Here is a 12,137-nt window from a genome sequence, read left to right as displayed (position 1 = left end):
CTAAAGTCAGCATGCAAAGGATAAGTGCCAAAGGTGACAGGCTTGGCATTCAGGGCACTTACTTTCTGAACTGCTCCAGGAAACGGTCCCTGTGGCCCTGTAGTGTGTCAGCGGGGAGGCCTGAGGAAGAGACACAGGATGGAATGCAAAGGAAAGCTCTCAGCTCCCAGGTCTCCTTGAGCATGCGCAAGGAATCATGCTCATTTCCAGATTGCTGAGTAGCACCACGCAGAGGGACAGGGCTGCACTGGAGAATAGCCAGTCCTAGAACAGTTTACCACTGCAGCCTCAGACTCAGGGCCGGGGGCGGGTCCCCTACTACTTTTAGGGGTTACCCCACTTCTGACTTATGGGAAGGGGTGTAGAGGGTTTGTTTTGGCCCCTTACTTCTCCCTGTGTGGTCAGCCACAGGGCCAGGCACTGCAGAGAGCAGTGACAGCAGCCACGGTTGTCCTGTGGAGGGAGCCAGGGCACGATGAGGGGTTGGTCCGTGGAGAGAGGGGAGGGCGGGTGTCCTGCAACCACAGCAGGTCCCACTGCCTGGGCTTGGCTCTTCACTGGCATAACCCAGGCTCCAATGCCCCAATCTGGAGAAGCCCCTTTCATCCCAACAGGAAGCGAGAGGGGTAAGGAAAAGGGGGGGCCAGAAGGTGCGGGGTAATGGGCAGGGGGAGGGGACAGTCAGGGGTAGAGGAGGAAGTGGGGCAGAAGGCGGGGGGGTAATGGGCAGGTGAGGGGGTAGAGGAAGAGTGAGCAGAAGGCGGGGGGGACAATGGGCAGGGGGCAGTCAGTGGTAGGGGAGGAGGGGGCAGAAGGTGTGGGGGAATAAATGGGCAGGCGGGGGGGGCAATCAGGGGTAGAGGAGGAGTGAGCAGAAGGCGGGGGAGGTAATGGGCAGGTCGGGGGGTAGAGGAGGAGTGAGCAGAAGGTGGGGGGGCAAACGGGCAGGGGAAGGGGTCAGTCAGGGGGAGAGGAGAAGGGGTGGAAGGCAGGGGTAACGTGCAGGGGGAGATGGCAGCCAGGGGGAGGGGAGGAAGCGGGGCAGAAGGTGAGGAGGCGGTATGGGCAGAGAGGAGAAGAGAGTCCTGCTGTAGCTGGGCTCAGTGCAGAGGATGCCAGCACAGGAAGCCGCCCAAGGTACACCCTGGCACCTCCAGGTCTGTCCACGTTCCCGAAGGGCACCCCCGCCTTCCCCCCATCATTCGAGCCCTGCTCAGATGCTCCCAGCAGGTGGCGCTGCAGGGCAGGAGCACTGGCTCTGAGATGGCTCCCAGCTAGAGGAGCCACTAGCAGAGGAACCCTGGCTGGGGCGGGTCCTTGGGGTCTCGCTCATGGAGAGGAAAGGGCCTTCATTTGCACTCGGCCAGGGAGCTGGCAGCAGCTGTCTAAATCCAGGATCACTGAGGTGCCGCTTTCTCATACCACAGGAAACAATTTGAAGCTATTAAGCCAACCTTGCCGAAGTCCAAATGCCTGATGCAATCTTTGCAGATCGGTGCACGGCTTGGATCTGTGCCCCGGGATTCACTCCGGAAGAAATGCAACCGCTCAGTGAGTCCTGGGAGCTGCGGCCTGGAGGATGCTCTCATTCTGGGGGAGCTCAGGTTGGGGGGTGAACATTTCCCACTGCTCTCTGCTTTTACTCTTCCAGATGCAGAAACCCCCTTGTGGCTACGATCCCTTCAGGGCTGTACTGGCGAGGGCACAGGGTCCTGGCCCAGACACAGCTGCTGAGTACCTTGGCATGGGCAGGGAGGGAGGCCAGCGCCCTTGCGGGGAGCGTGTGAGGGAGGGCTGGGGCATTCTAAAAGGGAAATGTACTCCTTGGGGGTAGCTTTATGAGCCACGAACACAAGTCCCCTCCGGCTAGCATGCAGAGGGATTCCCCCCATGCCTTTCACTGTGACGCGGCTGCTCAGGCTTCCACCTGCACCTGGTCAACCTCAGTGACCCGGCCTCCTTGCTTCCCTTCCTCTGTCTCCTCTTTCCCCTTCTCTCGCTCCTCTTGGCTGCGCCCTCTCCCCCCCCTCGCACACATCCCGTGATCTCTGTCCCTGCCTCCCCTTTCCCTCTCCCCCATAGCTTGTTTCTCTGCCTCACTCTCCCCACCCCAAATCTCACCACTTCTCTGTTCAGTACCACCCTCCAACTGCCAGCATCTGTGGTGGTGGTGGTGGTGGGGGGGAGGGCCTCAGTGGCAAGCCCAGAATCCAGTTTTGGGAACAGAGGGGGAAGCATGCTGGTGTTTGGACTAGCCTCCCCTGGCCCTTGGGGTCTCCTATGCCCTGCCCTGAAGGGTAGAAAGGGGATGCCTTGTTCCCTTTTCCCGGGAGGGGGCTGCCAGTCAAGTGTCCCTCCTCCCCTCCCCTCCCCAGGGAAGGGCACAGCTGGAGTCAGGGGCAGGGGACACAGCTGATGCAGCAGGTGCTTCAGCAAATGCAGGGCCCAGCCACGAGCCGAATGCTCCATTGGCCCAGGCCAGGCGGTTCAGCATCAATCCACACAGGCACCTCAGCAGGAACTGTGCCACCTCTCTCCCCCCGGGGTGGGGTTCTCTCTGCACTGATCACAGATCAGGCAGGGCTGCCGTTCGATCGACACCTGTCAACACAGCTTCCTCATTAGCTAGGGGGTGCCACCGGCCTCCAGCCAGCCGCACTTCCAAACGCTACAAGTCTGAGACTATAGGCAGGAGTCAAACCTGGCCTGGTCTCTGCGTGTGACACAGAGCGAGCCACTGGGCCAAGCTACCGAGCCAGCCCCCGCCAGTGTTTTAAACCAGCTCTTTGCCTGGGCACCCTGCGCTCTGGGAACAGAGGTCTAAACACACAGACGGGGCATTTCCCTGTGCTTGGCACACCTGACACACGCACAGCCTTGGTACAGGGCTCCGCCTCTGAAACAGCTGCTACAGAAACTTTAAATCTGCTACATCAAAGCTTCTCAGGACATCCCAGCAGCGAAATGGCAGCTGCCGGACACTCCCAGAGGCTTGCTGTGTACTTACAGGAGTGCAACTTGAAGAGGAGTTTAACAGTGTAGTCATACAGATGGCTGCAGTCCAGTATCACCTGTATCAGTGGGGCCAAGCGGCACTGGCCAGCAGCAGTGACCGACACGGAGCGAGACATGTCCAAGGAGCTGAATACTAACAGGAGAGACACAGACAGTGTGCTCAGGGCTTGTTCCATGAAATTCACTGATCTCCCTCTCTCTCTCTCTCACACACACACCCATCCCATGAGGTTATTCTGCATAGCTGCTCATATAAGTACACTTTGCCGTTGTACACACACACACACACGCCATGAGAATATTCTGCACAGCTGCTCATATCACTACACTGAAGCATCCAGACTATTGTACGTCTCGGCTGTTGTACCTTTCCTCCCCTCCATGCTAACCTAAGAGTCTCTATCCTCATTTCATAGGAACTTTGGGAAAAACCAAATTCCATCGGTTTTAAGCCAAATGGAGGAAAGCGAATAAGGGAGCTGACAGAAAACTGCACTGGCCACCGTTATCCACGGCTTTGCTAAGGTAATCTGTGCTCAGGGGAGCTGCAAGAAACAGTCCCATACTGTGAGACACACGGCCATGGTTGGAAACACCTGGTAACCAGATGAATAAGGGACATTCAGGTAGTTCGCTAGCAGTTTTCAGTGGACAAAGCTGGTTAAGTGTTTGACACTGAGGAAGGATCTCTCCTATGTGTATATTACACACGTTGTGATCAATTTGCTGAGAGGAGATTCGGTGCTGTCCCCCTCTACTGCTGGGGGCTCGTAGAGTGACAGGAGAAGGAAGTTTCCATGTCTGCTGGCAGCAGAGTTGCTCAAGAGAGGGTCAGGCCGGGAGTGTTTCTTGTGGGCTGGGACTGGGAGGAGTGCAGCGTCTGAAGGCAGCTGAGGTGTGGCAGCCCCTATGCAAGGAGCTGGAGTGGCTGCCCCGAGTTGGATACCTGCTGGGAGGAGCGGCTGCACTGGGACAGGACAATGCGGGTGGCCCCCCCAGCGAGACTCACCCTGGAACAGAATCCAGGCCGGGGATCTGCAGGGATACCTCACCGCTTATCATAGAGCAATGGACAAAAAGGGGCACTCCCCAAGCCCGAGAAGTCCTAACTCTGGTGGGTGCCCCCAAAGGGCCATGCTAGGAATTACTTTTGAGCCACTGACCACTTCTGCCTGCCCTAGTACGTCACCCTTTTATCTGAGTGCCCCCTGGGACTGCCAAGTGCTAGAGCAAATAGGGCCTAGCAGCTAATATTTCTTCAGTGCTTACATTTGAATCATGGTACATCTGGTGTGCTACCAAGAGGCCTGATGTAACACAACACTAAGCAACCCGATCAGGTGGGTCAATACAATATGTCCAGCCCCGCACGGAGCAGGCATGTAGGTTAGTCCTCAATCCCCATTCCAATCCCAGATGCTCAGCGTATCCACCAGGGTTCAGGGGTTGCAATGTGCGAACCTTAGTTTCAGGGGAGAAGCATTGAAAGCGCAACGCTAAGCCACCTGGGCAAGCCCATGGGCCTAGCAGATGTGTGCTCCACTGCAGAACCTGCCTCTGGAGATGGGTCACAAAGGGAGAAGCAGGCAGGACCCCAAAGGTAATGGGCCAAATTCTTCCCTCATTCAGGCATATCAGGCCCAGCACAGCTGTAGTTGCTGCAAGAATGGAGCCCAGTGCTCCTGTGGCTTAACAGACTGGCCCTTTGGGGATGGAATGTCTCATGCTTGGCCGCAGCCCTGAAGGGAACTGGTTCTGAACGAACAGCGCTCTGAACGGGTCGCCCCGTTAGCACCGTCTGCCAAACACCACCAACCGGATCAGCTGCACTGGCTGCTGACACTACAGGAGTGGGTCCAACTCTGCCCTCGCAGAGGCTCCGACTGGCCATGGTGCAAGGGCAGCACTATCCTACTAGGATCATTTACTTCCCTGAGTCAATACTGCAAGTTTTGCAGTAACTGTCTAGAACATTTCTCAGCTGCTTTGTTTGTGCTCCGGTGATCTGAGTGGCTTGGGCTGCAAAGGAAAATCAAAGGGAGTTTGGTGCCTAACACCCTTTAAGGATCCGGGCTGAAAGCACTGGCACCAGGTCCTTCTCGGCTCCCTCCTGAGGGGCACAGGAGGCTCGGAAGGGGTTTTATTTTTATGGAGATGTTGTTTGGCGTATCAAGCCTCCAACAGGTCTCTGTACAGCCTGGGTCTGCACTCCTAGAGCCAGGCGCCCCCAGTCCTCTGGCACAGTTTTACCATCGCCCCCATCTTTGGAAACAGTTCTGAAGGGACTAGCTGGAGAAAGCCGGACTTTCGTTTACTGGACACAGGCTTGCTGTGGTAAATCACACCAACTGCCCATTTCATGTCCCCGTCCATGTTCCAGCACTTGGACCCAGCCCTGGGCTGGCTGGTGACCAGGATGAATTTACCCTTCCATTTCAGCAGGGACAGAAGAGCACAAGGATCAATATCACTTACCATTTGTATCCCAGTCAGCACCAGAGCAGATGAACAAGGCCAGACCAGAAATGACAGCTCTTTCCTTTTCATCTGGAGCTCTGATCCCGTCCCCAGTCCACCGTGCCCTGCTTGCTCAGTCTTCAGGCAGAGCATTAGTCACCCCTCACTTGTACCCAGCAATCACTCTCTGCCTGCCCTTTGTTTCTCACTGAACAGAAAGGCAAAGCACTGCATGACGCTAGATGGTGAGGGAGCCAGTGACGGGAGAACTCCCCACATTCTGATCACAGAAACATGCCCCTGGTTTGCAATGAGCGGGTAGGCTGCTCTGGCTCAGAGATGCACCATGCATACTAATGTGAGGCGACTCAAGAAACATCTCAGAGTGAGCAGAATGCTGGCTCATGTCTACACTGATTTGCAATACACAGAGAAGAAAGACAACAGGCAAAATCCTGGGCCCACAGACATCATGGAAAAACTCTCACTGACTTCAGTAGGACCAGGATTATACCGTATCTCTCTTCCATGTCTGCCTCCTTCCGCCTGGATCAATTGAAGGATTGGGTCCTTAGTCTGGAAGGGGGAGAAAAGTGTGTGTTTACATGCTGCAGCCAGCAGGGCATGGTGCCACCATGATGGCAGCACTCCCAGGCTGCTACAGGCAGCCAGCGCTAGGTTAGCTAGGCAGAAATTAGTCGGGGTGGGCAAGGCCCCATGTTCCCGATTGCACTTGACTTAATTCAATGGACAGTTGGAGAACTCTGCTGACTAGTCAGGTCTCTCCAGAGCCTCTCAGACCAATGGCTGCCAGCAATCTCCCCAATGGCCGCATGGCTCTAGCCTGTGGCTGCACTGCACTAAGCAAGGAGGCCATTGCAGGCGCCATGATGTGGTTCTCGCCTGGCTGCCGGCTCGCTCTGCACGTGGTGCGGCTCTGCTAGCGCACTCCGATTCCTCTCCCATGTTGCACAGACTGCGTCTGGAAGCAAGGGCTGTAGGGTACTTTCTAACAGCACAGCAGTAGAGGAGCTGGCGGAAATGGAGCCACCTTTGTGGCTTCCTAGGGAGTAACTGCTGCAGATGGGGGTGGGTCAGCTGGTTCTGAGTGGAAGGTACCGCTCCCCACAGAAAAGACAGTGCTTGAAAGCTGGGACTGCCGCTGCGTGTGGGCACAGGGCACTGCACAGACATCCCCACCAGGGACCAGGTCTCCTCCCTGGTCCTATGTCATCATGCACCCAGAGCAAATCACTCCTTTCCCCTTCCTGCTGGAGCACTCAAGCGTCCCGTATTTCCTCTCCTTTTTCCCCTGCCCCTCCAAGCTGCCCTCCGCACCCCCTCAGTGCCGTTCTTTGGCTGGCTGGAAGGGTTGCAGTTCAGTAACTTGAGGCCTAGAACAACTCTCACAGGCTGTGTGCAGGGCTCCCAGCCCTTAGGGGTGGGGGCAAGGAGCTCTATGAGATGTCTCCTCCTTTCCCAGAGGATGAATATGCTGCTTCCAACAGTGGCCTCTGCCTGTGAGCACCCAGCTTTCCCATGTGGGGTTCAAAAGGAGCTAGATAGATTCAAGGAGGATAGGTCCATCAATGGCTATGTCATAACCATAAGGGTAGCCTAAAATTCCTCCTTACCTGTAAGGGGTTAAGTAGCTCAAATAACCTGGTTCGCACCTGACCAAAGGTGTGGGGGGGGGGGAGAAAGAGGGGAAAGAGAGGCTTTGTTTTGGGTTCTTTGTTTCTGTGTTTGTTCGCTCTCGGAACTAAGAGGGACCGGACATCAATCCATGTCCTCCAAACCAGTCTGAACCAGTCTCTCATATTACAGAAATTGTAAGTACAGCCAAGCAAGGCGTATTAGTTTATCTTTGTTTTCTCAACTTGTGAATTTTCCCTTTGCTAGAGGGAGGTTTATCCCGTTTTTTTGTAACTTTAAAGTTTTGCCTTGAGGGGAATCCTCTGTGTTTTGAATCTGATTACCCTGTAAAGTATTTACCATCCTGATTTTACAGAAGTGATTCTTTTACCTTTTCTTTAAATAAAATTCTTCTTTTAAGAACCTGATTGATTTTTCACTGTTCTTAAGATTGAAGGGTTTGGGTCTGTGTTCACCTGTACCAATTGGTGAGGATATATACTCAAGCCTTTCCCTGAAAAGGGGGTGTAGGGCTTGGGGGAATATTTTGGGGGAATAGGACTCCAAGTGGTCCTTTCCCTGGTTCTTTGTCTAAATCACTTGGTAGTGGCACCATACTGTTCAAGGACATGGCGGAATCTGTGCCTTGGGAAAGTTTTTAACCTAAGCTGGTAAAAATAAGCTTAGGGGGTCTTTCATGTGGGTCCCCACATCTGTACCCAGAGGTCAGAGTGGGGAAGGAATCCTGACAGGCTATTAGCCAGGATGGGCAGGAATGGTGTCTCTAGCCTCTGTTTGCCAGAAGTTGGGAATGGGCAACAGGGGATGGATCACTTGATGATGACCTGCTCTGTTCATTCCCTTTGGGGCACCAGACACTGGCCACTGTCAGAGGACAGGGATAATGGGCTAGATGGACCTTTGGTCTGACCCAGTATGACTGTTCTTATGTATGTTCATCAGCCACCTGGCCAATGCCAGGTAGTCAGGGTACAGCCATTCCACTCTTGTTAAGCTAGAGCAGAAATCCAGGGGCAGACACCGGCATCCCTCCGGGGATGTTAGGAAAGGGAGGGATAGACTTCATCAGTGCATCAATGGCACAAGGAAATCCTTAGGAGTGCACCAGTGCTCGGCTATGAGCATGCAGTACTGCTTAGCACAGCTCTCCCCCGGCATCCCAGACCTGGCTGACAGGGTTAGCGATTCTGTTTCTCCATATGGGCGTCGAGCTGCTAGCTTTAGGGTCCCACATCATTCTCCGTGGGGCACTCATACCTGCCGAGCCACCTGCCTGAAGGGAGAGGTCCTCTATGACATCCTCGCTATGCACGTCCTCTAAACTCCCACTGGAGCATGGGTGCCTGGAGAGACGGAAGAAGAGATAGGGAGGACCGGGAGAAAGGTCACCTTCCCCTGGCGTCTGCCCGTTTACTGAGTCCAGTGCCAACGTCTCAAGAATTCACCCCACAATCCCCGTGCTGAATGCCAGATGTGCCCCCAGTGAACGCTGGAGAGATCCCTAGTCAGGTTCGAGTCAATCTATGCTGGACAGAGACAACCCCTGCTCCTCTGTAACATGTTATTCCTAAACGAGGCAGACACCGGGTGGGACAACACAGCTTTAAGGACACATAGATCTGTCCCTATCTCTCTCCTCGGCTGGAGGCCCCACTCACCACACCCATCCTGCTCCAGAACCAAAGGAAGGTCAAAGGACCGCACGGTGAGGAATGAACAGCTGCTGTGCTCTGGCTCAAAGAGGGCTGCACATCAGTGGTGGGTGGAATCACAAAGAAAGTGGGGATCCAAGGAGAGTGCAGAACCCCAAAAGGGGCAGCGACATCTGAAGATGGACAGAGAGCAGCAATAGACTTTGAAAGGCAGGCAGGCAGGCTCCACATCCCCAAGAACACCCTCTTGTGCCTCCCGCAGGCCTTGCTGCTGTGGGAACCCATTCACATCACACCTGCAGCTGTGCTCTGTACATAGCACCAAACAGAGACTCACACTCTCTTCATCTCCTTCCTTTGATAGCTGAAGCATCTACGTCCCCAAGGGGGAGCACTGGGCCTTTCCCCGGGGACCTGTCGCTTGACTCATGCTAATGCACCGGGCTAGCCTGCTCTCTCCTTAGCTGGGGATGCACACAATGGGACAATTAGCAATGTCATCCTTGCCCAGGCAGCAGGAGGCAGGGAGTCAGTTTGGATTTCCACTGGCTTGCCTGCCTCCCCTCCCATTCGGATAATGAAGTGAGATCCCCAGTAATTAGCAGGGAAGTTGAGCAGTGATTTAAGAGTAAATCAAAAGCTAAGCTAATGACATGTAAATGGGCAGAGCTGACATTAGCCCTGCTTAATTCACTTAGGCTAGCAGCAGAAAAAGAACGCCAACTTCATTACAGGGCCTCCCTCCTTCCCAGTGGGGCTATGAAGCTGCATGGATCAGACAAGTACCTGCGCAGGGCTGCAGAGATGTCAGCGCACAGAGGCACAGCGGCATTGTACTGCTCCCTTGCAGACACGGAGGCAGGGAAAGGAGGAGGGGTACGTGGCTGAAGCGCTGGCCGGCTAGTCAGGAGATGGAGGCTCTACTTTCAGGGCTCCCACAGACCTGTCTTATGGCCCTTGGCCAAGTCATTGATCAGCCTTGTGCCTCACCTTCTCCGTCTGTACAGTGGGGCTAGTGAATGGGGCCCGGTTCACTGGTGTTTGTGAGCCACCATGGCGATGCTAGATGCTGTCTTAGTTCAGGTCAATGAGACTCTGATGTGACAAACTGTACAAATGCTACCAAAGTTTATGAAAGAAAGAGACTCACCCCGCAGGTTTCTGTTGGGGTGGGTACAGCCCCCCCCCCATTATGGAGTCCCACCCCGGTCGGGGTTTGATCCCATGTGTTCAATTGCTGTTACTCTCGGTTCCTGTTCTGGTGGCAGGTTGCATATACTGGGGCATGGTGTTACCCCCGGACTGGCCCTGTGATCACTGCACTGCACCCCAGGCCTGTCCCTCCAAGGATCACTGCATTACCCATGCTAGCCCATGAAACACAAAGGCGCCATCTTGTCTGTCCCGTGGACTGTGGGAGACTAGTCCACAGATGTGACTGCCCTTATCCTGCTCTATCACCGTACATAAGCTCGTAACAGACACGACGGGATCACCCAGGCTACATCCCAGTGCAGAACCAGGCCACCTGCTGTCTGGAGACCCAGCTCCCCCCCTTCTGTACTCCATCACATGTGAGCAACTGCCCTGCTAGAGATGCAGTAATGCTAGTGGAGTAAAGCCTACCACAACTAGGATCCTGACAGTCAGTTGCAACACAGCCCTTCAACACTGGGACACAGCCGGATTCCATTGGCTGTACTCGCAGCTCCGGTTCTACAGCCTTTAGCACTGCGAGACAGCCGCACCACGCTGACTCTATTAAAGCACATCCTCCGGGAACCCTCCATGCTAGGACCCAACCGTATCACCCCTCATCTGAAATGGCAATATCCAGGAACCTCCATACGCTGACATATTGCTTTACTCCTGTTCCAATGCAAGCGAATACCTCCACTCTAGGATAGCCACAGCACCCATGTGGCACAGCGCGAGCAGTAATCACCCTGCTCTAACTCAGCCCAACAAGCAGAATCCTACAGCATTACGTGGATGCACGAGGCAGCTGAGCACCTGAGTGTACATTGTGGAGACTGGTTCGTTATTTTCTCTCTGCTCCACTGCGACCCATAGGAGCAGACATTGCAGAGCCAGTCGCTCCCCCACCACAGCAAGCCCTGAAGCACACAGCATCTCTGTGATGGGTTTGCAAGGAGAAAGCTGCTCTCGCCAGTCATGAAAGCCATAAACCCCAGAGCTAAGGGCAAAGGAAGAAATTCAAGCCCTGGAGAACTCGGAGATGGGAAGCAAAACAAGGAGGGTGTGGGGAGGAGGTGCAGCATGCCACGGGGTGGAGGTGGTTCCTGGAGGCTTGGCATGGCTGGCTGGAATGGAGGGCAGGCAGGCTGCGGCTGGGCAGACTGGGAGGAGCCAGGCACATTTGGTCTGACATGAAATAATTTCAGCTAACAACAACTCTGGTGGAATGCATGGAAAACAGATGAGCTCAGACGCCCTCAGTCAACTCCCTTCCTGCACCTAGGCAGGACAGATGGACACACACAGAGAGCGAACAGCAGCTTTGGACTGGGACCTCAAACACTCTGACCCACCGCGCCCCCACATACACGCTGGCTGTCGGGGCCACGCTCAGCCGGGCAGAGAGGGACGTCACTGCAGCACCTAGCGAGGCTGCTCCAGCCCCACAGCTATATGTCAACAGTGCAGAACAAGTGCAATGCAAGTGGAAGCGAGAGCCTTACCCATCTGGAACAGGTTCAGCTCACACTCCAAATAGTCAAACATCTCCACCGTCAGCTGAAAGCTAGGAAAGAGGGCACAAGAATGTTACAAACAAAACAGAGGCCACCCAGCCCCCTCCCGCAAAACCCTGGGAGGATGGGGGGCTGGCTAGAAGCCCCGGGGTGGTGGTGGTGGAGGGTGTCTAGCCAACCATTACTGTGGAGTACTGTTTTATAAGGGGTAGTCAGGAGGGATGTCCCAGCCCCAGCCAATGGGCACACACGACACCAGGGTTCCCGTTAGGGTGGCCATGTCCTCTGCCCATGGCTCACACAGCAGTGCCAGGGAGAGACCCTGATGGGGTGCCATGGCCCTGGCAGCCCTTTGCCACTCCTAGAGATTCCCCCTTGTCTTCTGCGCCTGGGTTCTCTGCTACAGCAGGAGTAATTCCACCACGGACGTGCCCTGATTCTCGCGCTCTGGACTTACAAGTTATTAACGTCGTTTTCTCCTGCCTCGTCAAGCTGCCTGTCAGACATCTGGAGATTGCCTGGGAACCGGGGGTTCTGCACGATGGGAGAGAGGGAGGAGTCAGAGCAAGGGGCCGCAGGCACCCTAGTGCCTTTTAGGCTTGCCCTTACCACAGTGAAGACCAAGTAGCCATCTCTGATTAGA

At 55.0% G+C, this 12,137-nt stretch overlaps 1 protein-coding gene across 9 annotated transcripts in view; it reads right to left on the bottom strand.

The window, feature by feature from the left end:
• Positions 1–12,137, bottom strand: part of HIP1 (huntingtin interacting protein 1) — a 166,294-nt gene that overhangs the window by 31,335 nt on the left and 122,822 nt on the right. For 7 of the 9 annotated variants that reach the window (XM_073315948.1, XM_073315950.1, XM_073315947.1 and 4 more), the window contains 4 exons: positions 11,952–12,028; positions 11,483–11,544; positions 3,008–3,148; positions 63–120 (listed from right to left, as the gene is read on the bottom strand). In XM_073315948.1, coding sequence (XP_073172049.1) covers positions 63–120; positions 3,008–3,148; positions 11,483–11,544; positions 11,952–12,028 — 338 coding nt within the window. Of the gene's footprint in view, positions 1–62; positions 121–3,007; positions 3,149–8,385; positions 11,455–11,482; positions 11,545–11,951; positions 12,029–12,137 lie in introns of those variants that run through there. The other 2 variants (XM_073315954.1, XM_073315952.1) reach the window with 2 other exon arrangements.

The sequence above is a fragment of the Lepidochelys kempii genome, chromosome 17 (assembly GCF_965140265.1).
Source record: "Lepidochelys kempii isolate rLepKem1 chromosome 17, rLepKem1.hap2, whole genome shotgun sequence".
NCBI classification, from domain to species: domain Eukaryota; kingdom Metazoa; phylum Chordata; order Testudines; family Cheloniidae; genus Lepidochelys; species Lepidochelys kempii.
The sequence above is the reverse complement of the archived record's forward strand: the minus strand, read 5'-3'. Positions and strand labels throughout refer to the sequence as shown.